Source organism: Sturnira hondurensis, unplaced genomic scaffold, assembly GCF_014824575.4.
Source record: "Sturnira hondurensis isolate 20B ecotype Veracruz unplaced genomic scaffold, ASM1482457v3 Scaffold0004474, whole genome shotgun sequence".
Classification (NCBI taxonomy): domain Eukaryota; kingdom Metazoa; phylum Chordata; class Mammalia; order Chiroptera; family Phyllostomidae; genus Sturnira; species Sturnira hondurensis.
The window spans coordinates 1,905,278-1,932,878 of NW_028077105.1; the positions used below are offsets into that span (position 1 = coordinate 1,905,278).

Below are 27,601 nucleotides of genomic sequence, written 5' to 3' on the forward strand. Positions count from 1 at the left end.
ATCCTTCAGCCTCAGGGATGGATCTCTGAGGTCCCAAGAAAAGTTAACCTGTGTAGTGGGGAAAGATGAGAGGTGGCAACGACTCTTGCGGACATGACCATAACTACTGCATATTAATAAGATTGAGGGGGGGCCTCAATAACTTTGATTGAGGGCCCCCCCTCGAATAAGCCACTCTTCTAAGTACTTTGCGTGCAGAAAATTATTTACTCTCCACGATGACTCCAAGAGTTGGGGATTATAATTATCCACATTTTACACACAAAAACCCTGAGACACAAGAAGAAACTTGCTCCTAGTGGTGGAGCCAAAATTAGAATCCAGGCATTTTGGCCCCAGAGCTGGGGTTCTTTCCTGAGGGTAAATTGCAGACAATTACAGTGCTTAGGACGAAACACTACCCACCGCCCCATCTCCCCTCTGTGCATCACACGTACCACTGTCTGATTGAGCACCAGCCTTCATCCAGCAAATCAATGCGTTCAGGTTGGGGTGTCACTGCCCTTGAACTCTTTCCTAGAAAGAAAAGATATTAACCTCGTTCTATTATAGTTTTTTTCCTACATTTACATTTTTGTAACCAAAAATATGTGAATGCAAAAGGAAATAGGTGAATGTTGACCTTAAGGAATGTTGGTATTTAAGGTCCTATTGCACAGGTGGCGAACACAAGGCCCACAGGCCAATCCGGCCCTCCACCTTGTTTCTACCCTACGGTGGCACCGAGTTGTCATTTAACTGTTGAAATTCAGATTAGAGAAGGACTCATCTCCTCCTCAGTATGGGGTAATGAAAGAAGACAGCATTTTAACGTGGAAAAGAAAATCCTTTGATCCCTTCTGGAAATCATTTAATAAATTCTCAAATTCACACTAATCGTACGTAATGTGATGTGTATTGCTGTCACCAGTTCCCAAGGCACTTGTACAGGGATAGCTGTACAGGCTGCACTGGCCCCCGGGCACCGCTGGGAACCCACCTTGCTGCTGTTTCGAGATGGCTTAATCAAAATGCCACCCTCCTTTAAGGTTTTACCTCAAATCCTCTCTTCTACTAAGCCTTCCCTAGCCACTCAGACCTTCCAGGCTGCCGGGACTCTTCAGTATTAAAAACCACATCACATACTTTTCCCGTAGATGCTCTTCTGTGCCTCTCACAGTGATGGGGTTCAGTGGATGTGTTTAAGGAAAGGCTTGCGAAGTGAAGCGAGAAGGAGGTGCAGTAGCGGCTGCCGCCAGAGAGGCAGGAACATAGTCACAAGAAATCATTAGCCCCTAAGACTTATCTTTCCTCGGCTGCTCACACATTGTGACTCCAGAGCAAAACCTCCCAGCCCACATTTACCCATTAGTTCACAGCCACGTGTGAAGTGTCCGCTCCCTGCCAAGTCCTGTTAGAGGCACAGGAGATGCCACAGTGAACAGAACAGACAGAAATGCCCGTCTCCATAGAGCTTATGTCTTAAAGAGGGCACAGTCAACAAGCAGAAAAAATAGTCAAATGCATACATGTTAGAAGGACCTCAGTGCTGAGAGAAAAACAGAGCAGGGAAGGGACTAGGGAGTGGCAGTGTCCCAGGCCTCGAGGAGTGGTGGCGTCTGAGAGAGACAAGGGAGTGTGGTTTGGGCAGAACGAAGGGGGAGAACAGGAGGAGGTGTGGTTAGACAGGCAAAGGGGAGCCAATCGGTCAGGGTCTGGTAGGTTACTGAATGGACTCTGGCATTGGCCAGGAGGCTGGGAGAGGGGGAGGAGCTTCTGGCGACTTTGACCAGAAAAGTGACACAGTCTCACTTCTGTTTCTTACCATGTTCCTGTTCACTTGCTTCCCCAAGATGCTAGGACTCAGCTCAACCAATTGATGTGTTAGTGGTATTATGTATGTGCTCTGGTCCTTGAACGTAGGCTGTCTCTTGATTTATTCAGATCTTTTAAAACTTTCTGTTTTGAGGTTTTGAGTGTACAAATCTTACACATCCTTTGTCAGATATATCCCTAAGTATTTCATATTTTTGACACTATTGTACATGATATTACTTTTAAATTTTAATTTCCAATTATTCATTGCTGTAATATAAAAATACATTTGATTGTTATATATTGATCTTCTATCAAGCTTTATATCAAGCTGTATATATTCCATATAATTAAAAATATTTCTGTGGGAATCAAAGATCCTTATGAAATTTTTCCATATCTTAGCATCTTCTGATTCCATACTTTGTTAATCTCTATGGCTCATGCATGACAAAGTACCACAAACTGGGTGGCTTAACACAAAAGAAATTTATTGTCTCACAGTGCTGGAGGCCAGAAGTCCCAAATCAAGGTGTTGGCAGGGCCAGGCCCCTCCAGCCTCAAGGGGAGAATCTCTCCTCGCCTCTTCCAGCTTCTGATGGTCCGGGGCACTCTTTGGTTTATGACGACGTAACTCCAGCCCCTACCTCCGTGTTCTCATGGCCCACTTCCTTCGTGTCTGTGCGTCTCTGTTGCTTTGGAGGGTGGCGTAGAGAAATGTTGTGTATAATGACAAAGCTTAGCATGCTTGAGTGCTGGGCATGGCCTTGGGTCAAAGCCTCGGGGACACAGGAACAGTGTCACCTTTATCTGGGTCAAAGAGGGTGAGGAAAGTGACCATCAGAGAGAAGAGCCAGAGCAGCAGAGGGAAGATGGTGGCTAGGGAGCGGGGTCTTCACATTGTCCCCGTGCCTGTGTTTTCCCTTCTCTTAAGGACATCAGCCACATGGGAGTAGCGCCCATCCTCATGGCCTCACTGTCCCAGGGTTCCATCTGGGAGACCCTATTTCCAAATAAGGTCACATTTGCAGACCCCAGGGGTCAGGACTTCAATGGATCTTTCAGCTCCTGACATGTATTTTCATATCAAAGAACCTGTCCTTTCCTTGCTTTTGCAGTTATGGTAGATTAATATAATAAACATATGTACCAAGCACCTGGCTGGTTCTCTTCCAATGTAAAATGTCCCTACATAGGAGGCTTCAAGTTAGGTAAAACCAATTAAGTAATGACTTTATAAATTTTGCAGTTACATCAGTGAAAATATTTTAGCTGTATTTCGGGTGGAGAGTAGTTAGAAATAAATTTTAAGGCCACTGACAATAAGAGAATCTCACTGTGATGCATTGCACATACATAGGAAGAAAAATACGGCTTCATTATGTTTTGGTAAGGATGGAACCAGAAGCTGTGTAAAATGGGAGTACTGCAAAGAATTGTGCAGCCAAGCCAACCTTGTGGAATTGCTTAATGGCTTTTCAAAGTGGTGGAGTGTGAGGTAGTTGTGGTTTCTGTGGTCAGCTCTACCAGCGAAGGTCGATTTGTGAGCAGCCGCCGCTGGGAGGGTTCCGCGCACAGTTCCTGCGCAGCCCTACCCAGAGCGCCGAGTGCCGGACGCATCTGCTGAGTGACTCTCACAAAAGCTTTCTGGAAGGAGTTGCAGAGGTGGACCCTGGGTTTCCAGGAGGTTAAAACGCTGTTCCCGCGGGCTCACCGGTAGTAAGGGGTGCCAGATCTGTCTGGATCTCAGTCAGTCAGCTGCTCCTGCATGCAGAGACCCTCCCACGGTCAACTGTTCCTGAAAGGCAGAGGGGGAGTGTTTCATTGCTGTTGCAATGTTCACATCAAAAGCCTCTCAACCTCATTGGGGGGTTGGAGATAAACATTAAGTAAGTGTTGGGAGAATGGTAACAGGAGTCTGGAAAATCTTAGGTTCAGTTATCCCTCTGTTTGGCAGTCAGTAGAGCTGTTTTTGGATATTCTCATTTTCTCCCTTGCTTATGAGGTAGGATTGCCCGTTCTTGTCCTCTTTGGAGTTAGGTAGGGCCCTGTGGCTTGTTTTGTCTAACGAAATAGTAACGGAAGTAACCGCTGGCCGAAGTTTCAAGCCCCGGTGTGAAATGCACCACATTCTGATGCACTGCCTTTCAATTGTCCAAGTACATGTCCAGGTGGACTGCCCCGCTGTCTGGTCCCAGTCCCCGAGTGACCGCGGGGAGCGGAGCCCCTGCTGGCTCAGCGCGGATGAGGAAGATGCACAAGCGAAGGACCATTGGGTTATGTTAAGCCACCGAGATTCTGGAGCTCTTTGTAACTTCTGCGTAATCTAGCTCACTGCGACTGATTCAACACATGTAAGAACAAAATGTAGAAAGTAGAAATTCACCCTAAATTTCCAGTGGAGAAAATTATTCTGCAAATAACTCTTTAAAGATTCTTGCAGGACATTCTCTTAACATGTCTCAGATATTAATATGGAAAGCCTAAGGAATAGCTTTAATGCATGAAGCTTTGAAGCCCAAAGCAGTATTAAATTCAGGAGATGATTAGATAGCCATCTAGTACTATGGCATTATTTTTTTTCTTCTATATTTAAAACTTTGGTCTGCCAACAAGTGTTTGTTCATTGTTCTTGCACTAAAGAAAACAGTTTGACATGTAAGGAAGGAGGAGGAAATTGGTGGTGGGGAAACCAGAGGACACACGAACAGTGTCACCTTTATCCGGGCAGCACTGTGGGAACAATAGCAGGGCTTCACTCCTAATTTCTGTTACAAGAGGACCGTGTGTTAAAGACAGACAGATCTTCTGTTACATTTAGGATCTTGTTTCGAGCCTGTAGTTGCTGGCCTCACCTGGCTCTAAACTCTGCTGTGCCTTGCAGTTACTTACTCAGCACGGTGTCTGAAGTCTTTGTTTATTCGTGCCAGCTCGCACTCCTGTCTTGCTCTATGGAGGGTCAACTCAGCATGTGACGAACAAAGCCACGGTTTCAGAAGCTGAGAGCTGTTGCAGCTTGACAAGAGAAAGCCTCCTCCATTCCCCTCAAGCTGGAATAAGATAAACGACAGTGGATATTAAGGAGTTTATGAAATTTCAGAAAATTTGGAAGAGTCAAAAAAATTGGTCCTCTGCCATAAATCTATACTGCCTCGTTTAATCTTAGATGTGGTATCGTCTTTCATTTGACACGCTACTCTTTGTTATGTTACCATTTAAACATTTCTGTGACATAAACTTCATTGACAAAAAAAAGAGGCATTTTCTTTTAAATGAGGTTGAAATGGTAATACACCATTTATTATTAGAAGTTCTAATAATTGCAAGACTTTTATACTTTTAATATATGAATAGTAATTTTCCAATATTTCAGTTTTTTAAGATTTAACATGTTTTGAGTCATGTATCAGGAATAGCAAAATTGCCCTGACTGGTGTGACTCACTGGATTAAGTGTGGGCCTGCGAACGGAAAGGTTGCTAGTTCGATTCCTAGTCGGGGCACATGCCTGAGTTGCAGGCTAGTTCCTTCAGTTGAAGGTGTATAAGAGGCATGTGATCAATATATCTCTCCATGTTTCTCTCCCTCTCTTTCTCCCTCCCTTCTCCTGCTTCTAAAAATAAATAAATAAATAATAATAAAAGGAATATCAAAACTGCCTTTGCTGATGTGGCTCAGTGGATTGAACGCTGGACTATGAACCAAATGGTCACTGGTTTGATTCCCAGTCAGGGCACATGCCTGGGTTGTGGGCCAGGTCCCCAGTAGGGGGCATGCAAGAGGCAGCCACACATTGGTATTTCTCTCCCACTCTTCTCCTTTCTAAAAATAAGTAAGTAAATAAAATCTTTAAGAAAACCCATCAAAACTAATATCAACTTTAGAGATGATTTAGTTCAGGAATCCTTATTTTCTTAGAGAGGAATCTTTTTCAAACATTATCTGACATGGTATCCAATACATAATGAAGATTCTTAACATTATAAAATTTTATAATTTGAAACACACTTATTATAGGGTCAGTTAGTGAGGGGAAAAATACTGTTTTGAACAACTTAAAGACTTCATTTAAAAGGGCCTTGGCCTTTACTTTATAAGTACTTTGTTTCATTTGGCAAGCATTTGAAAATACTGAATTACATGGTAAGTAGCTGCAAGTGGTAACAGTTTTTATTAGTCTGTTTTACAGGGTTCCATCTGAATCCTTGGGGGACTTCAGTTTTACGGGACCACAGAAAAGTTAATGTAGCCGCACAAGTTAATGAAATGTAAAGCTCTTGAGCTTGACTGTTATTTTTTTTAAATCTAGCTTTAAGGTAATTAAAGAAAATCAAATAAAAAAATGTACTGAATCCCACAGCCGCACAGAACAGTGTTTGAAAACTACTAATTATGCTTTATGTAACAATATCTCCGTGGAGCAGACAGTATACATTCTGCTTGTACTATTTTTTTAAAGAAATTGTCAAATATGGTAGGAAATGTGAAAAGAGCTCTCGCTGAAAAGGATTAGGTTAGCGCAAGTAAATCCTCATCAAAAAGTAAGTTGTGTTGTGGAAGTTTCAGAACATTTTTTAAATTTCCATTTTACACAATATCGAGTGGTTGCCAGCCCAGCCCACAGGTTATTTACCCCGTAAGTGACTGAGGTAGTAATATTTAGCTATCTTTTTTATGTGCCCACTTTTAAGTTGGGTGGCATTCTGAAAGATGCCTCATGGCAATTTCCATGGGATTTTTAAAAATCTGATTTGCAGCTCTGGCTGGGTACTCCTTTGTATAATATACACTCATGTTTTGGGCGCAAACTTTCAGGAAAAAAATCTTTTGCTTTAATTTTTGAACTCAATTATTTATTTATTTATATTTAGAAACAAAAGTGATTATTGTATTCCCTGGTATTATTTTGCATACAGATATCAGTGTTGCTTTCTAGACTTACACCTTTAACACATAAGCATAAATAAAAGAATTAAAAACATTTATAAAGATATGGAATTAGTACCACCTATATATAATGTGCATCTTTATTTTCCCCTCAAAAGTTTGGACAAAAAAGTGTAGATTATACACAGAAAGGTACAGTAGCTGGTTAGAGCTTGTCCAGATATGCCAGGGTTGCGGGTTTGATCCCTGGTCAGCGCATATGCAAGAATCAAGCAGTGCATGCATAAATAGGAGGAACAACCAATTGAAGTTTCCATCTCTCTCCCCCCGAACCCCTTTCTTAAAAAATCAGTTAAAAATATCTGATTTGCAGCCTTGGGTTGGAAACTTTCTCTCTCCAGACCCACTGTGTGGTACCAAAGAGAGTGAGAGATTTTTATTCCCTGGTTGGAGAATTCTTATCCCTGCACAAAAACAACTACTGCCTCCTCTTTGAAGAAGAATCATAGATCCCAGTGTTGGAAAGGAATCTGAAGATGCCCTACTTCTGTGCCTTTACGGGCATGGTTTTGTAAGGCTGTCAAAGAGGAAACTTTTACAGAAGCAAATGTATTTTGTGCTGCTTTAGCAAGCTGGATATTTAAAGGAACCCTGTGGCAAACACTTTGTGAGGCAAATGCGCCTCTAAGATGGCATCTGGGTAAAAGGAAAACTCCTGGAGCTTTAAAAAGCCTTTAGAAGCCAGCTGCACTCCCCACACTGATGAGAGTGATCAGCTCAATGGGTCCTCCTTGAAGACAACCCCAGCCTCTGCACAGCCAGTGGCCCCAGCCGCCCTGTGACCCAGGGCACCGTGCGCCCTAATTACCTTCCACTCGGTGGTGCCAGGCATTCCTCTGCGGACTGGCAGGCCTCTCAGAGTGCCACCGGCTTCATACTAAATTCCCTACAGTGATTAGAGGCTGTTTGGCACCAAAGTTAAATTGAGAACTTAAAGTGGGAGCACACTCGCCTGTGATTTTCTCATGCCACTTCCAACTGATGAGTCTGGGAAACAAGCGCACCATGAGAATTGCTTGTGGGTTTTGATGTGGAATTACATAAGTAATTGTTGTGTGAAAAATTATAGTAAATAAGACCTGGGTTCAAATTGTGAGCCCAGTGCTTGCTTGCACAACACTAGGGAGAGACTGAATTAATTAATTATCCTAAGCTTGACTCTGAAGGTTGCTGGGAGGTGTGACGGTAACCCCTTCAGAGTGTGTTACCATGCATGCAGTGTGTCATGGGTGCTTAGTCATTTTTATCATTCTCATTTGTAATATTACTATTATTTTGAAGTCTTATTATTCCTAGGGAAGATGACCAGATAAGGTTAAATAAAAGGAGGAGTAAAGAAATTCTGGCTTCTAATGCCCTTCCTCCACCCCTGTCCTGTCCCCTGTGCAGAATGTGACAAACTGCGGCGGGATGGCTGCCGGAGCTCCCAGTACTACTCCCAGGGACCCACCTTCGCCGCCCCCGCGAGTCCGCTCTGCGACGAGGACCAAGATGAGGATGAAGAAGCAGATCAGAAGGTAAGGCTTCTCAGCTCTACACGGGATCCTGGATTGGCTTCCAGGATAGAAAAAGGACGTCGTAAGTGGGGAAACTTGCGAAATCAGAACAAAGCCTGTGTTTGGTTTTTTTTTTTTATTTCTTAGTTTTGACAAGTGTCCCATGATGATGCCACATGCCGCCACCAGGGGGAACTGGGCGAAGGGTACACGAGAAATTCTCACTTTCTGCGACAAACCATTCACTGTGTCGCAATGTGATGGTGAGGCTTCTGGGTGGGCAGCCATCAGTGGTCATTGTGTGGGACCAGGCATGTCCCTTTATCCTTCCTCAATGTGTTCTTCAACAGAGCTACTTTAAGCCCAGGAGGATAATTCATTTTTAAAACAAGTATTTATTAAGCACCTCCTCTATGCCAGGAACTATTCGAGGTGTTTGGTGAGACACCGCGAATAAAGAAGCAATGATGCTTCTTTAAGCATACAGGGGGTGCTTTATTGCTTTTAAGCAATAAAGAAGCATCTTTGCTTCCTTATTATAAGCGTTAGAAAGTGACATTGCTCTGTAGTAAAATCAAGCAGAATAAGACAGAGGGGAGGTTGTGACTTTAAATGACGAGGGTAGTCCTTCCTGAGCAGAGAGGTGATTGAGATTAAAAGGGTGAGTGATGCAGAAATCTTGGAGAAGAACATTGCAAGGTGAAGAAGCAGTCAGTGCAATAAATGTTTCTTAAGGATATATGCTATGTATCAGATTCTGCAATGTGCAAACATTAATGTCTATAGTTGCCTCAAGGAATTTACAGCTCTTGTATAGGGACAACTGACCGGAATAAAAAGTTTCTATTGTGCCTTGTAGATACGGGTTTTTTTTCTTTTCACTTTTTAAATTAAAGGTTTGTAGCAATCATGCCTCAAGCAAATATGTTAGCACAATTTTTTCAACAGCATTTGCTTACTTTGTGTCTCTGTGTCACATTTTGGCAATGGTTGCAATATTGCAAACTTTTAAATCATTGCTGTGTGACTTGTGATCTTATCAGTGATCTTTGATGTTACCAGGGCAAGACTCCCTACCAGCAAAAAGAGCACAACTCACTGAAGGTTCAGATGATGGCTAGCACTTTTTAGCAGAAAGTATTTTTAAATTAAGGTAAATGCATTGTTTTTTTTATAGAAATAATGCTTTTGCACACTCAATAGACTGTAGTATAGTGTAAACATAACCTTTATTTGTACTAGGAAAGCAAAAAATTGTGTGACTTTCTTTATTGTGGCATTCACTTTATTTTTGTGGTCTGGAACCAAACCCTCTCCATCTCTTAGGTAGGACTGAGTGTTGCACGCACCAACGAGGAGTTGTCGTATAGTGATGTGTGGAAAAGAAATTCTTCTGACTTGAGCAGTCAGGAAATGGAGAGAGGTTTGAAAGAGGGCAGGGTATTTAAGAAGAACAGTTATGGGGCTATTGCAACAGGCAAGACATAATGAAAGCCGAGGCCAAAAGAGTGGCTGTGGGAATGGTGAGGAGGCAGGAGTTGAGAGATGATGGTGGTGGCATTTTTGCAGTTTAGAGACAAATTTCGAGTCTTAGCTTGCCTGCCACTTGCTGCTTTCTTTGGATGTATCACTTGGCCCCTCAAGGCATTCATCTCCTTATCTAGAAAGAGGGAAGTGGAATAAGATCGCTCTCTGAGATCTTTTTGAACAGGCTGTTGGTTCATCCATTTACTCAATAAACATTTATTTAGCATCTCCAGTATGCCAAGCATCATTGTAAGTCCTGCGAACCCGTCAAGTGAAAAAAACAAAGTCCCTGCCACCAGAGGAAGAATGACGGTAAACAGACAAGTAACACCAAGGGGTGATGAGTGTTACGGAGGAAGAGGAGAGGTGGAGAGTGACGGGGCTGCTCTTTAGAGTGAGCATTAGGGAAGGACCCTGTGGGGGCGCCATCTGGGCAGGCCTCAGAAGGAAGTGGGGGAAACCACACATGAGTATCTCTGGGAAGAGTTTTCTCGGAAGGAAAGATAGTAAGTGCCAAGGCCTGGAGACAGCAGTATGGCTGTCCTGTGGGAGGAATAGCCAGGGAGCCCAGAGGCAGGCGGTGAACAAGGGGAAGAGGCGATAATGACTTTGGGGAGATAACCAAGGGCCAGATCCAGGGAACCTAATCAGTCACAGTAAGGACTTTGGATTCATTGTTCCTGGATGAGAGGGGGAGGCACTAGCGGACTTGAGGTGGAAGTGGCTTGATCTGATTTACCATGAATGCACTTAGTCTGCCTTAGAATGCCCTGGATGGAGACAAGATTGTAGAGAGTTGAAGATGGAAGCTGAGGCAGGTCAACAGTTGGTGGCAGTAGTCCAGGCAAGATATAGGTGGTAGGGGCTGGGACCCAGGCAGCAGTCATGGAGAGTCTAGCTTTCTTTTAATAGTGCATTCTACAGAACTTACCAAAGTTATGAGAAAAAAGCTGAGTCAAGGATCATTTCATCGATCTTTCCAGCTTAATTCCTCTAGAATCCCATTACAGAAATTGTTTGACCCCATGAGGAATTCAGACGCACTGACTCCACCCTCTTTATGCCCACAGTCCTTCTTCCCCGGCTTGTGCTACATGGCCTACCCTTCGGCCCCCTCTGCTGGCCCCTCTCTCCTTCTGCCATTCTCCCGGAGAAATCCCAGCCCCAGTTTGATCCAACTCTCCCCCTGCTCTGCCCAAAAGTCTTACTAACTAAACAAAGCTAGAGAAAAACACCAGGTTGTGTTAGCTAGTCTCACTATAAATCTTGAACCTCAAACCTGAACTGCTGCCCATGAATCCTACTGTATTAACTTGTCAATTTACTCTTCCATTTTCCCAAATTAGTTTTGCACCTTCTTCCTAAATCTTCAAACACCACTTCTTTGCTTCCCTCTCAGATACTGTCTTAGATATTGCACTGGGTTGGGGAACAATCAGAAGTCATATTCTTTCACAACAAACCTATTAAACTGCTTGCATCTGTCTCTGTGTCTACTCACCTTTTCCTGCCATTGCAATGGGTGAACAATCCTCACTTATTTTCTGTCCTGTTGTATCCCAGGTGCCTAGATTAGGACCTTGCACATAGTAGGCCCTCAGTATTTTTTCAGTGGAGTGATTAAGGCCAACCTCTCAACAACTTCATACCTACAATTTACCTCTCTGTCTCTTTTGCCCAATCAATTTTGTCTTCGTTGTATCCCAAGCATCATTATATAAACAGGATGTATTTTCCCTCAGCTTGAAGAAACTCTCCTGTGACCTTTTATCTCCCCCCAAAATTCTGCCACATTTTTCAATTCCTCTTTTTAATAGAATCTCTCCAAAGAACTCTCTAGACTTGCTCTCAACACTGCCTTTCCACACAGTCTTCTTTGAACCCCCTTCAAACACACTATTATCCCCAGCGCGCTACTGAAACTATTCTTGTTAAGTTCACCCATCACCTCTGCCTCGCCAAACCTAATAGTTAATTCTCAGGCCTCTTGTTACACTCCCTCTCAGCAGTATTGCACATAGTTTATTATTCTTTTCTGCTTAAAATATTCTCTTTACTTGGCTTTCATGAGACCACACACTTCGGGTTTCCCCTTCCTCACTCCTCCCTGGCCAGGAGTGCTTTTCTGTCATTTGCTGGTGGCTGTCCTTCCATGTCTCAGACACTGGTGTAACATTGCGCCTCTGCTTCTCTGGAACAGACTCATTCCTTGCGCCATTTCATTGAGTCTCATGGTTCTAAATTCCACGTATTGAAGTTTCCTAAATTTCTCTCTCTGACCCAGACTCATGCACTTATCTGTTTGCTATCTATCTCTACTTAAATGTCTTAGAGGTATCTTAAAGTCATTCAGACCCAAATACATGGCATCCTTCTTCAAAAAATGCTATGCATATCCGCTTCTTCTATACTTTTCCTCACCTCAGTACAACTTCATTTCCCCACCTCAGTACACCTACAGATGCTTAAGTCAAAAACTTGGGTGCATTCTCTATCCCTTCCTTTTTCTCAAACCTCCAGCAGATTCTGTAGGGTTACTAATGATTGAACCACTTCATTCAGACATCATGTAATGATTAAGGTCAGCATACATCCCTGAGAGTGGGTGGCAGGGCATCATGCTGGAAGGGAGGGTGAGACGGGGCAGAGCAGGTGTTGGACAGAACACCTCCGTGGCTGTTGAGTTCTCCGAGAGTTTAAGAGCAGTCGGGGTGAAGGGTCACCATGGCAGGATCACAGCGGGGCTAAGGGAAGGAGTTCGCTTTTATTGCAGAGCTAACAGGAAGTCACTAACACATTTTTTAAGTAGAGGATTTTATGATCAGGAATAAGTACTATATATATCATCTTTTGTTAGATGAAGATATATAGATAATGTTGAAACTGGTTTTCTAAATTGCGTAACATGTCAAACTTGACTCTGGAATTTTTAGCAAGGGAATATTTTAACAGACTGTTAGAATTCTATTTAAACAAATGGAGAAATCTTATCAAAAATTATACCAAATAGATTTTTTAAGTGGTAACTATGTGAGGCAATGCATGTGTTAACTACCCTTATTGTGCTAATCATTTCACAATATTCACATATATCAAATCGTCACACCGTGCACCTTAAACTTACACATGTATGTCAATTATATCTCAGTAAAGCTGGGGGAAAAAGTGGAACATTAAAAAATATACATTGAGCCAAATTGAAAAAAATAGCAACCCCAGATGGTTTTGTAGAGAGAGGGGGTTTTACTAAAGCTTTTAAAGAGGAGGTTGATCCAATGCCTAATTCCTGGGGCAGGGCGAGGGGGAAGAAAAAGGTGTGATTTCTTTTTTATTAAGTTAGTTTAACGCTGGTGCCAAAACTTGACAAGACTGTACAAAACAGATCAATCTCACTCATGAATATTGGCATTAGAAGCCATAAATGAAACATTAGGAAACATAGTCTGGCAGCTCATTCCAAGATGAATACTCCACATCCGCCTGGATTTATTCCAATAGGAATGAAAGGATGTTCAGTTTTAGGTAATTCGGTCACCTTTGATCATGTTAATTTTTTTTTATCATCACCCAAGGACATTTTTTCATTCCTGTTTTTGAGAGAGAGGATGCGAGAGAGAAGGAGAGAGAGAGAGAAGCATCTGTGAGAAGTTGCCTTCTCATACATACCCCCACCAGGGATTGAACCTGCAGCCTGGGCGTGTGCCCGACTGGGAATCAAACCCACAACCCTCCTGTCTACGGGCAAAGGTCCAACCACACTGGCTGTTTTAATTCTTTTGAGGTGAAAAATCAGATCAAAACCATAGATATTGACGAGATATTTGATACAATTTCAGTCATTCTTTTCTTTCTTGGCCCAGAAGGTAAAAAATTTTTTTCAATTAGTTTACGTTCAGTATTTTATGTTAGTTTCAGGTTTACAGCATAGTAGTTAGATAATCACATACTTTAAACCGTGTTCCCCCTGATGTTTCCAATACCCACCTGGACTCTATTTCCTGTGTTGTACTTTATATTCTCTTGACTGTTTTGTAACTATCAGTCTGTACTTCTCAGTCCCTTCACCTGTCTCTCCCAGTTCCCATCCTCCCTCTCTTCTGGCAGCCCTCAGTCTGTTCTCCGTGTCCGTGAGTCTTCAACAGTCATTCCTGACACTAATACACAATTACATAGGAACAATGGGTGCTCATAACTTAGCAAAATTTATTTCTTGTCACCAAATCTGACAGAATTTTTAAGGGGCCATTCTCATCAGAATGAGGCATAAAACAGGGACATTCACTGTTACTGTTACTATATTTATGTGAAGAAATAGCTGGCATAGTTAGAAAAGCTGCAGAATAAGAGGTTCAAAAATAGTGAAGATTGAGATTGTATTATCATTCTCTGTATGTGGTAAGCTTATATATGTGGTGAATCCAGGAAAGTAAAAATGTAAAACTACCATCAGTAGTGAAAGTCAATGATATAGTAAGGTATAAAATTACAATAGAGAAATCAATAATTTTCATATCTACAAAGTCAAGTTAGAAGATATAACTTGACTAGAAAAATGTTTAAAAAATATCTATAGTTGATGAAGTAACTAGGCATAAATTTAATAAGGAAAGTATAAGATGTATGTGAAAAAATTTAAATACTATAGAAAACCACAAATAAGATTTGAGTAAATGGAAAAAACATGTGCTCTGAGGTTAGAGGACTCAGAATCAGAAAGCTCTCGATTCTGCCTAAGTTAGTTTATAAAATTAACACAATACAAATAAAAACTGGCAGTTGTTTTGTTTTGGTTTGGAGTTGATCAGGGGATGGGAGGAGGAGGGAGCGACCTGGAAAGCTGAGGTTCCCACCTGGGCAGGCCCTGAGATAACAGAGCAGTAGCGAGGAGGGCAGAGTGGCCAGGTGCCAAAACAGAGTCAGAAACTACTCCAGGGTGGCACCTGGATGTATAGATGAGTTGACTTAACATTAAAAACAGTAAGTGGCCCTGGCCGGTGTGGCTCAGTGGATCGAGTGCTGGCCTGCAAGCCAAAGGGTCGCCAGTTCGATTCCCAGTCAGGACACATGCCTGGCTTGTGGGCCTGGTCCCCAACTGGGGGTATGCAAGATGTAGCCACTCATCAATGTTTCTCTCTCTCTCTCTTTATCCCTTCCTTCTCCTCTCTCTAAAAATCAATAAAGTAAAATAAATTAAAAAAAAAATAAAAGCTGTAAATAAAATTCAGAACTAGACCTAAATCTTTGTGGGATTTAGTATGTGATCCAGTTGGCACTTGAAATCAGGTGGGAATCCAATAACTCTCAAGGGCTCCCAGCCAGTAGTTGATGGTCTCCATGTTCAGTCTAAGCCCTCCAGCTACAATCCATGTTCTTAATAGTTGCCCTTGCACTTGGGGTCATTTTAAACACAGCGCTGTACAAGGCAGATTCGAGGCACAATTCTATTGGCAAGACGCTTTTCTTTGTATTTCCTAGGTCAGTGGGGGGCGGGGGGGGGCGGGTGAATGGTCGGGAAACCAGTGGGCTGTGTAGAAGGGACACCGGAGCTGAATGTTCGGGCTACAACTGCTCCGGTATCAAAAGCAGGGTTAGAGAAAAGCATTATTTGCATTCAACAAATGTTGTGTCTATTATGTGCCTGGGATAGAAGCACTGCCCTGAAACAAGAGCTGCGAATAAGGCGAAGGTTAAGGACATATAAAAAGAACAGAGAACCCAGGGAATATCTGTTCTGGTTATTTATTCTGTGTAATTACTCTACAGTAAGTGCTAAACATTTACCAGGTAAAACTCGTTTATGGTATAAAGAAAAGTATTTTGCTAATGATACCTACATATATCTTAGTGTGACAAGAAAAAATTGTTTGAAGTGTTTCCAACTATATGTTTTGTACATCATCTAAATATTAAACATGCTGCGTGAGAAATGCTGTCTGCAAAGGGATTTAGAAATCCACAAAATACTTTTTCATTCATCTGCAAAATCAAAGAGCAAGTCATTGCTTTCGTATTGTTCCAGTCTTGACATTTTGTTTTTGTTCTTCCAGTTTTCATTGTGTACCAGATACTACCAAAGCAGTTATTCAGGTATTTGAAGGAAGTTCAGTTATAGACGGCAAAATACATCCTGTGAGTTGACAGGGCACTTCTCCAGCTGCCACTGTGGGAGGTTACATTTGGTGATACGTTCACTGAATCACAGAAGCATTCATAGAGGCCCCATTGTCTCAGCAGAAAGCCCGTCAACCATGAGTTACTCACTCTCTCGTGTAAATTCACCCCAAACAGGCTAATGAGACTGGGATTATGGCAATAAAGTGGTTGGCTTTAATGGTATTGATAGAAACCGAAATTTTCTTTCCTATTTCCTGTTTTTCTTTGAACTGGCATCTCAGGTTCTGTTTTGGTCTTCGTTGCTAAGAGATATTTAAATCAAAGGAGGACTTTGAAGAAGACAAAAGGATAGCAGACTTGCTCAGTAACTGCAAATGTCGGGGCTTACATGACAGGGTGCTTGAGAACACCAGTCTTGGGACAGCTCGCCCACCTGTCGCTGCGGTGCTGGCCTTGGGTAGATTGCTTCCCTCTGAGAGCTTCAGTTTCCTCAACTGTAAAGAGCTAGAAACCACATGTTCTGGTTTGCTCAGGACAACCTGATTTACAGCTGCTATCCTGTGTAATTATTAATAGCACCCCTCCACTCTCAAAGACACTCTGGTTTTGATAATAAATTGCATGACTACATTACCTACTTCAGAGGGATGCTGTGAACTGAAGTGAATTAATGTTTGTAAAGCCCTTAGCCTGGTGCCTGGCACGTGGTATATGCTCAAATAATGATGAATAGTATCATTAAAACGCTTGGTTTTTCAAACTAGACTTCAAAGAAGATGACTCGATGGGCAGTTTCTATTTTTTAAGAAAAATTTGGCCTCTCTCCCAACCATTTAAGTCTTTTATTCCACCCCCATAGAATTTCCTGCCTAAAGCAATGAATTTGAGAGGTTTTAGCAACTACTAAAAATGTTCCTGATTGTTGTGTTTTCACAGGTTATATACAAGTAGAACTACATACAAGCGGTTGTACTAGTACTAACTTTATAACAGTAGAACTCTTAAGAGTATTTTTGGAACGTTTTTACAAACTGCATCTCATTTTCCACTAGAACGCGCATGACATAGGTTTGATGATATTAGTGCTATCATTTTGATGATCTGGGAACTGAGCATCAGAATTAAGAAATTGCTTGCCAAGTTCACATGGCTGGAATGCATCGGGGACGATGTGGGCACGGGGCTTCTCACTTTGTATTTCATTTCGTTTCATTGCTCCATGTTGGTTAGTTAAAAGAGCAAGATCGCCAGCAGATTACCCAAATTCTTCCTCATTGTGCCTGCTGTTGTCATCTGCATTGCATCTCTGACTTGTCTGATACTCATTCATTCCTGCTATTTCTTCATGGCCTTGTTACACAGACACAGTTCCTGGCTTAGTGTCACTGATGGTCTAGAAGACATTTACGACGACTCCAGCTGGAGTTTTCTGTCACTGGGTCTCAGTAAGTTCAGGACCAGTGGAAACAGGAGTCACAACTGCCCTGTATGATGGCAGGCGAGGATGAGAAAGTTGGGGCCTGTCACTTCCAGCCCTTTATGCATCCAGGCCACTGCGTGCCTCAAGTATTGATAACTTGTTCCACTTCTTGTCTCAGGCATCCCATTACATGGAGTAAGGCATGCCCGCCTTCCCTTCTAAATGGGGCGACAACTTTCCTGCCTTATTGATCTCTATATTCCCGCATGGAGACAAGCACCTGGCACTTGGGAGCGTGCAGGAGCCGAAGTCTGAGCTCGGTGCTGCATGTGAATCTGTGTGATGCTTCTTGCAACCGTGCAGGGTAGCCTGAGTTGTGCTCATATCATAGGTGAGGAAACTGTCTTAGAGAGGGCGTATCACTTAAACAAGTAGTGTCACACCGCTTTTAAATACTGAAATTGAGATCTTTCTCTGCTTTAAAACAGTGTTTGTTCTTCAGGTATAGTATACATAAAATAAACTCCACATATGTAAATTTTATAATTTAATGACTTTCCTCAGATGTTTACACACAGCATCCCATAACCACGATCAAGATAGTGAAGCATCCCTCACCCCAAACATGAGCCAGGGTTTAAACCCAGAGCTGGCTCCCTGTTTTCCCCGCAGCAATCAGAGTGTGGGGAACTGCTCTCTATGGGAAGCTAGATAATATAAAAAGCATCTTTTACAACCTAATTTGTCCATCCGTAAAAGAAGGGATGAGTAAGTGCCGTTGGTGTTGGAGTGGAGAGTGCCGCCCTGCGGTGAAACCGAGGACTTACAGGACCGCACAACAACGAGTGTGTCCTAGAAACGTACTGAGTAAATAAGTAACACTGTGAAGAGCATGGCACCGTTTCTACAAAAGTCAAAATAAATGGAAACATGTAATGTAGGCATATTTATACACACTTGTAATAAAAGTAGGGGAATAACCACCAGTTAATTCAGGAGCATGGGTCCTTGGGGAAAGTAGGGGCAGAGTGAAGGTGGATGCAGTTATTGGTGGTATTTTAAACATGGGTTGGGTAGTGAGTTCTTACATAGTCATTATGTTCTAATACATACTTTGTATCTACAATTTATTCTAATCAAAAGATCACTAAAAATAAGAAATTACGATATCAGTTTAAAAATTTATGTTCTAATTACCTATTTTCATTATTTTGAGGAAAAGATCACTTAATACGGGATAGTTCCGATCCAGACTATTTTAATTCAGTACATGGTAAGAAAGTTTAGGGCTCTTGACAGAGGGTCTAGGTTTTGTGATACACTAATAAACTAAGTAGAAGAGAAGGAACAATTAGTTACTTAGTAATGTGGCTATGAAAACCACCTCCCAGCCATTCTCATGGAGGTGCTGGATGGACCGAGAGCTGGGGGCTTTTGTGTGGGTGCACGTCCACTGTGCCTGGTTTCCTTGGTTGTTGTTTTTGGGCTGGGGCTGGGGGGCGTAGGAGAGAATGGATTAAGTCAGGATCTGTCAGGTCTAAGTGTGCTGAGTGCAGAAGTGCATCTAGTCTAGGAAGACTGCAATAGTTTTAACACCCAATAAAACTCCCTAAAATCTTGAAAACCAAGAGTCAACTCAAAAGAGATTGAATTCTGGGAGAAAAACCACCAAAGACTGGTTTACCAAGTGACCTGCAGAAAGGACTAGAATGTGTGTTGGTATCTCCTTAAATCGTGCTCTATGTAGTTTAATCTGTTCTATGTCCATTTTTATGTAATACTTGCTAAATGAATTCTAAATTTAGCTGTCTGTAATTATATTTTCCAATTTTTGAAAGCTTGGCAGATCTTTTTAAGCTTGAACTAAAGCCCACCTTTTGGTAACTTGGCCCTTTGCTGAAGAGACTGTGTCTCGGGCTCCACTGCCCATCTGGTGGCCGGCCGTCTTGTTTTTCAGACAGGACCTGGTTGTCTCTGAAAGGCAGGTCGTGCAGCGTCCACGCCGGAAAGCGACTACGGGTGTAGCAGGTCATCTCCCTGTCTAAATGAAGTAATTTGACACAAGGCATTGCGGTTCCTTAGGTTTCATTTGTGACTCTGTGTTCCTTCCAGGACCAGAATATGGGCTATTGATGAAAACTGTTGACCAAATAACAGCTTTAAAAACTGCATTTCAGTTCTGAAGACAAGGCAGCCTTAGACTGAATGTTTAAAGAAACACCCACCTTATCTTGAGGGTTCCCATTAACATGACACATGACCGAGCTGTTGGAGTTACTTTGTTGTCAAAGTAACTGTGCAACAGGGAGCCTGAGTTGCTCAGAACCCACAGCCACTAGTGAGTGACAGAGTGAGTTGAGGATGCTGGTCCTTGAGGTTTTTCCTCCAGATTAGAGTGTTCCGTCCACCACCCCGCACTGCTGCTGGCCTTCGTTGGTTTTCAAGAGGTTTTGTTCTTTCTTTTTATTTCTCAATTAAAAGTTGACGTATAAGTACAATACTATATTAGTTTCAGGTGTAGGTTTTGTTCTTATTTAGAGTTATAAATGAAGGTTTTTTTAGACCACAAAACCTAATTTATTGCAAATATTGTCAAGGTGTAATTTTACACTGTTGAACAGGGAGACTTTGCAGTCAGGTCTGGATTCTAATTCCAGTTGCCCACTTGTGAAGTTTCCAAAAGTGAAGTTACTTTAATCTGTTTTCTTATGTACGAAGTAAGGCTAATGCTATGAAAATTAAATGAGATACCAGTTCCTTTAAAGCCTGTCACCCAGGGAAAGGCATGTAGAAATCACTAGACGCTGACCCCTTTTTTAGCTAAAATTCTGAAATAGCTCTCTGTATAATTGACTTAAAGCCTTCTGGAGCTTACATTCTCATGGGAGAGACAAACAAGATAAACAACTAAAATATGTGTGATAGTAACATGTGTGACAGTAATACGTACTAAGGAGAAAATAGAAAGCAGAGGTGGGGGATATAACATCTTGGAAAGAAGTTAAAATTTTAGGTAGGGTGAAGACCTCAGCAGGAAGGGGACTGTTGACTAAGCTAAGCACCTGAAGAATAAGAAGGTTCTACTTGTGTGGATGTGTAAGGGAAGCACATTGAATTTCAGGTGGTGAGAGCAGCAAGTGCAAAGGCCCTGAGACAGTAGTGTGCATGATAGGTATAAGGAACTTCCTGGAGGGTGGTATGGCCGGAGTAGAATACACAAGGGACAGAATAGTTAGAGATGAGGTCGTTGTTGGCAGTGGGCCGGCTCGCAGATCATGTAGGGTTGTGTAGGTCACAGTAAGAATGTTGGAGGGTTTGAGAAGAGGAGTAACATGGTCTGACTTACATTTTAAAAGGACCTCTCTGGCTGCTGTTTTGAGAAATGCACTGTGGGAGGGGGAGGAGTAAGGGAAGTAGTCAGCAGGGACAGAAGCATGGAGACCAGCAAAGAGGCTGACGTAATGATCCAGAGCATCGCAGTGTCCATCTCCATAGAGCACCCACGATGTGTGCTACTCCCGAGATGCAGGAGGTTTTTCCTATGTTCGCGCCGTGTTCATAAATACCCGGACAGATTGGAAAGCACACCATCCTGCTTTTTAAATTTCCTTTAGCAGATCATGACACTGTATAAATGCCACTTCACATATAGCGTTATCCACACCCTGCTTGCCTGGGAAATCTTCTTGCAGATGAAGAGAGCACTTTGTAAACTACGTGATTTTTGTCGGTTGTCATAGTGGAGCTGTCCCTGGTGATCGCCCCACGGCAACGAGGCTAACTGACGTACTGTTTCATTGTTGTAGTTATCGATTCTGACATCTGAAAGGAAAGTAGGTTACTAGGGCTGATGAGCACCAGGGAGACGCCTGCAGACCACAGAACAGAGCTCCTCCGCCTCCCCCAGCAGACACCACGCGCAAACGGGAGCCCTTGCTGCAGGATGTCACCATGCTTTTTACTCTCCAGCCAGCTGAAGTTGTACTTTTCTTTCGTTTAAACCTTTTCGGTTAGAATTTGCTTCTTAAGGCCTTTGAAATTTGTGTTATATTTCCAGGTTGCCTGGAAAAAAAATTTCTATGTGAATATAACAGAAAATTGGAGTGACCTTTTAATTTACTGGATTAAGATTCAACTTCAAACATGCCACCTTTACACAAATTGTTGTGAAATTCTCAAATGAAATTAGGTTTGATTTACGTGTGTGTGTGTGTGTGTGTGTGTGTGTGTTTATCTGCACTGTAAGAGTAGAGAATTTGTGCACTATTGTAAATCAAATCCAACACGAGTGTCACAACTGCACAAGGGGCAGAAATAATTGATTTATGTCAGCCCGGCTTAGCTGCTGCAGCTGACTCAAACATCCCTTTGCCTTCCGAGGATCTGCAGGAGTTATGACCAGGATCAGATCACACGTGAATGGGTATGGTGTAATTTATTATCATAATTAAGATGTCAGTAGCATATGCTCAAATTGAGTATGTATGTCAGTTTAATTACAAACTTTTTATATGTTCCTTAGGTGAAAAATAAAACTAGAGTATCATTTTACATGTTTTATATATTAAAAAGATAAACTCAAAAAGACTGAGCTGTCTAGTTACATAATTTGTTATACTTTTACTCCCACAATGCCTTGATTATTAATAACCTCTTTGCAATAAAAGGAAAAATGGGTACTTGTCAATTCATGACTTTGTTTTCATAAAGTCACATTTGTATGACCACCACCTTTATGTCCGTGGCATTTACCAGTCGTAGACCTTTCCGCAGCTGTCGTCTTGTTAGGTTCTAAGAGGGACCCCCAGTGGGATATGGAAGGTGGGCAGGATAGTCCCGTTTTACAGCAAGGGACTTCAATACTTGGAACTGCCTCAAGGTCACTCTATTGTAAGGCATAAAGTGAATAGACTCAGGTCTTTGGATTCTTGTTCTAGGACCCTGTCCCTCACACGAAACCATTTTCACCTTCTTTGTGTAGCTTTTTTCAGATCTGTGGGGCACTGGCACTTGTAGAATGAATATAGATGTATTGCAGAATGACTAATTCAGGAGCAGTGAATAGCAGTAACAGTGTTATTCTGTGGTTGAGATTTCTGAATGATGGGTTTCTGTAGATTTCTTACCGCTGTCCTCTTAGAAACTTGCTGTAAACTCAGAAAGGCATCAACACAAATGTAATGTTCAATGAAAAAAGTATACCCCTCACAGATGTAATGTTCATTGAAAAAAGTCACAGTAGAGACCTGCGATATGGTTCCTGTTACAGAAAGTTCCAGTACAGGCCAACGAAGCTATGATGTTAGAAGTCAGGGCAGCAGTTTCCCTTTGGGGGGGCGTGGGGCAGTGTTGAATTGACCTGGGTCCTGTCATACAGGTACTCCCTTGGGAAGGTTCATTTGTTATTTTATTCTTTAGTAAAACTCTTTTAAATGCCTAGTTTCATAGGTGGTAGTTCGTTTAAATGCCTTTGACTTAACTACCAGTTCTTACATGTTTATTCTGGTTATAAGCTGCCATTTCCCAACAACAGTCAGTTGGCCCTTTTTGTTGTTGTCCTGAGCATAGTGCATTTCTTTTGAGTTCTTGGGGCTTCCTTGTCACAAAATCAGTTGCTGTGGAGCCATTGGAAGATGATTACCAAAACATGCCCCGGCCAGTGTAGCTCAGTTGATTGGAGCATCATCCTGTGAACCAAAAGGTCACTGGTTCAATTCCCAGTCAGGGCACATAGCCTAGGTTGCAGGCTATGCAACCTAGCCTGGTTGGGGACTAGGTTTAGTCCCCTCATTGGGTTGTATATAGGAGGCAACCCATCCTTTTTCTCTCCCTTTCTCTCTCCCATCTGTCCCTTTAAAAATCAATAAGTGTGTCCTCAAATGAGGCTTTAAAAAAAAAAAAGATGCTTTCCAAAACAACTTTCTTGCTTACATTTTTAAAGATCTTATTGGGAGGAAAGGAATTAAAGAAGGTCCCCAGTTAGGATGTTAATCTGTATCAAAAAAGACACTGCTAGAAATGTTTCATGGAATTCTGATAAGGCTCAAAGCAGAGCTTTAGTCAGCTGCTTATAATTTAATAATTTCACACTGATTTTTTTCCCATATAAATGGCTTCAGAAGAGCACACATAGTGGAACAACAATAGCTCTGTCATTTTTGAAATGTTCCTTGACGTCAGAGCCTAAAGGAAATGAGATTGAAGCTAGAAATTATTTTGAGCCAAACTAAATTTTAATAAAAATGGAAACCGATGGTCACAGCCATGATGTTTCTCTGGGCTTCTGATGTTAAACTAAATCCACAAGCTTTCTGACCACAGCTAACAGGAAGAACTTAAGATTCGGTGGGTCAGCAAAACCTTTGCAGTCATGGCTTAGCGACTCAGACTCTGCAGGCCGCAGATATTATGGATCATGCTCAGGATGAGGGGTGGTTTTTGTGCAAAGCATTGCTTGGTTCCTCATGTGATTGGGTTTTCATTTTGTTTTGTGGGGGGAGCTTGCTTTAAATCAGTTTGAATTTTTAAAAAAGATTATATTTTTAAATGTTTCTTCAGCTGTTTACACACTATGGTTTTTCCTTCCTTGTTTCCCCTGCAGTGTTCCATCTCTTCGTCGGAAGAGGAAAGACTTGTTTCCATCAGGAGACCTAAACCACCAACCTCAAGCGACTTCCCTGATCTTAACACTCAAACGAACTGGGCCAAGTCACTCCCCTTGCCAACACCGGAGGAGAAGATGCGACAACATGCTCAAACCGTCCAGGCTGACGTGGTTCCGATTAACATAACCGGTATGCTTTGCTCTGCAGACAAGGTTCAAAATGTCCTCAGGGAGAAGGACTGCGGCTTGTGGTGGTGGCGGTGGTAGTTTCATTTACACAGTGGAGGCAATGGCTGTGGTCTGGCCTCCTGGTCTTTGTTTAATGAAGGGAATGCTAAAACATATGTGCGTGTGTACATGTAAAATAGCTCATTTTTAAATTAAAAGACTGTGTCCCCAAAGGTTGATGTCAAAGAATTCAGTGGTCTGGCCAGCCATTCATTTAAATTGTGTCTTTTTACTTTTATTTTTAAGATTTATTTATTTATTTTTTAGAGAAAGGGGAAAGGAGGGAGAAAGAAAGGGAGAGAAACATCACTGTTTGGTTGCTTCTCACACCCCCCACTGGGGACCTGGCCTGCAACCAAGCATGTGAGCTGACTGGGAATTGAACCTGTGACCCTTTGCTTCACAGGTCAGCACCCAATTGACTGAACCACACCAGCCAAGGCTAAAGTGTGTCTTTTTGATTCAATTTACTTTTTGAAAATATTTTTATTATATGGGGACATCTTTTAAATGTGATCTTGGTAAAGAAAAAAATTATATTTATGTTTGCTATTTTAAGTAAGAAATAACAATTTTGTGATATCTCTTAATGATAGATTTTCTAAAGGGCTATTTTAAGTAATATATAAGTAAAAAAATAACAATTTTGTGGTATTTCTTAATGACAGATTTTATCTTCTTGTTTTCTCAGGTGAAAAAAAGAAAAAAATTACTTGAAATAAGAATATCAAGTGAATTAACAATAATTATAAAATTTATTTTTAAGAAAACTCGATAGGATGGAAAAGTTATGTTTTGATCTCTATAATTTGAATTCTACAATATTCAAATAAAAGTTCATTTCTCCTTAATACCAGATTTTAGAATATGAACGTTAGAAGCCAGATGTCCACTCCCAGCCCTGTCAGAATGTCACACTCAAGTTGTAATCACCTGTGCTAGTTAAAGGTGACAAATAATGAGGTACATGAGGCTCCAAGGTGGAATTTCACAAACTTAGATGGGTTGTCAAGAAATACCAGCATGTTCCTGTTTTGCCACTGTGGTAGCCTGCAAACAGGACAGCTCAGTGCTTGGGGACATGTACACAGTGCAGAGCAGACATGTTAGAAGTTACTAGCTCCAGCCACTGGACCATGTGTGTGTGAAAAAGACAGGTTATTGATCGTCCCCATTGAGAATCAGTCGGTACAAAGCCTGGCCCAAGGAGCTGGAACCTAAGAGATCAGGTGACCAGTAAGGACGCGTGTTCATGGAAAAAAACAGACAGCACAGATTAAATAAAAGTAAAAAAAATAAATAAATAAAACAGCGAACTCTGCAAAATAAATAAATAAAAGCTACCTGTCTTTAAAAGGGAGCACCCATAGCCCACTTGCTGTGCTTCTGGGGCTGCTGCTGGTGGTGGTGCTGCCAGGGGAGAGCTTTTTGCTGTAGCGCTGGTTAATGTTTCAGGGGCTAATGATATTTTGATGCGTTTTGGAGAATTTTTGAAAACCTTACAGGACATTTAAAAACTACATTTAGAACTCAATTTTGAGTTCCAGAGAAGTTTAATAAAGAAGTGCATGGATTATTTTAAATTCCATGTGCATTTTTCCATGTTTATTGTGCTTATGCCTTAAGAGAGGACAGTCATGCCATTTTAATCCATTTTCTTTGCAGATACCATCATTGATCTCTCAAATGTGATTCTTGTTCACCTAGATCATGATTTTTAAAAGATTATTTTTATAAGTAGCTATGTTTCAAAACAAAGTATAATGTTTATTGCTAAATGAAATATATAGGTGCATATTTTCTATAAGAAAATGTATTACATTATTTGATGGCTTAAATGCAGCAGAAATGTAATTATATATGATTAAATGCCTCAGGAACAGTATTATAAGAAGATTGTGATATGAAACCTGACAGTCCTTAATGTAGTTAGGAAAAATGCATTAGCACGAGATTAGTAAATTTAAAACAGAGTAACTAGAATTTTAGGAGTAATGAATTATTTACAATGAAGTACATTGTCAAAAACATAGTGTCCTTTTTTTGAGCTTCAGTTCTTTCCTGTTTGATAAGTAAATGAACATGAACTACATAAACTTTAAAAGGAGACCTTCAAAATGCCACTCAGGAAAGGTGAATGACAATAAAGAAATGAGCAATATGAGTTGTATCCAAATGTATCAATTGTAGTGATTAATTGAGTGATTAATATTTTTAGAAATGTAGAAATTAAATATACTACCTAATTACATATTTATTGATCCATTTTCTGGACAGATGTGTTTACATACATACATATATTTCATAAAGGAAGTAGTTTTTCTAATATTCTGGTATAAGAAAGCATTAAATTAAAATTGTTCACTTTTAGTGGCTGAATTGACATAGGTTAGACAGCTTCCTGCTATTTAAATGACATTTCCTAAAACCTAGAAGACTTCTGAAATTAAAATGTAGCTGCCTGTAGGGAATGGTCACGTGCTTATTTATTGGGGAAAACACTGCCCCTCTAGTTTGATTTTCAGTAAGTTTCAGCCCAGGGAAAAGTGCCGACAGATATATTATTTCACATCCAAAATGCAGCCCACCTGGCATAGAAATAGAACATTAGCACTGTGAGCTGCAAGTTTGAAAATCGATTTAATCCATTCAGTCATAGTTCTGTGGGGACTCAACATGTTCAGAATGTTGGAGATAAAAAAATGTTTAAAATAAAACATATATATGGTATGTTCCACAGTCTGTGATGTAGGATAACAAGTCTTCCCGCTGGAAGACAAGCATGGGTAAACATACTTAAACAATTTTTACAAACCAGCTTTGTATTGATGTTTGAGCCAGCTACATTTATTTCTAAGTGGTAACCGTAACTGACTAATGCCATTTTTCAATGAAAGAGAAGGATTCAGTTCCTCTCAATTCCACAGATACTTATTGAATAGCTGCTTCGTGTCAGGCATCAGGCATCATCCTTTTGTGTCTGGATGCCACAGGGATGCTAAGTCCAGGGGACACAGTCCTCTTAGGTCACAGTGCAAGTAGGAAAGTTTGGCCCCTTTAATGGGGATGTCCTTCCTCATGATTTGCTTCTTAATTTCCTTGGAGCTTGAAGGGTTTATCTTGTTTTGTTTAGGAAACAAAACTGGAGACTAAAAGCAGCTATCTATTAATGCTTTATTCACTCTTAGTGCCTTGATACAAGGAAACTTTTGCCCTCTGCTTCAGGGAGCTCATGGACCACTGAAGTCGGGGCCTGCTACCTCCCAACACCGTACACAGATGATGTGATTGCACATGGTGGCCCCTGCATTACAGGGGGGGTGGGGGTTCAGGGTCTCCTCTCCATTATTTCTCTTTTCCTCCGTTGGGAACAAGGTTTCAAGCATTTTCACGTTGTGAGCATTTAAGTTTGTGAAATGTATTTTGATCATTCAGATCTTTTATCCTGTTTTGATTAGGTAAGGTTCTATTT

At 41.4% G+C, this 27,601-nt stretch overlaps 1 protein-coding gene across 8 annotated transcripts in view; it reads left to right on the forward strand.

Moving 5' to 3' along the window:
* NHSL1 (NHS like 1) overlaps nucleotides 1-27,601 on the forward strand; it is a 219,757-nt gene that overhangs the window by 173,335 nt on the left and 18,821 nt on the right. For all 8 annotated transcript variants that reach the window (XM_037045647.1, XM_037045649.1, XM_037045648.1 and 5 more), the window contains exons 3-4: nucleotides 8,130-8,257; nucleotides 23,899-24,091. In XM_037045647.1, coding sequence (XP_036901542.1) covers nucleotides 8,130-8,257; nucleotides 23,899-24,091 — 321 coding nt within the window. The remainder of the gene's footprint in view (nucleotides 1-8,129; nucleotides 8,258-23,898; nucleotides 24,092-27,601) is intronic.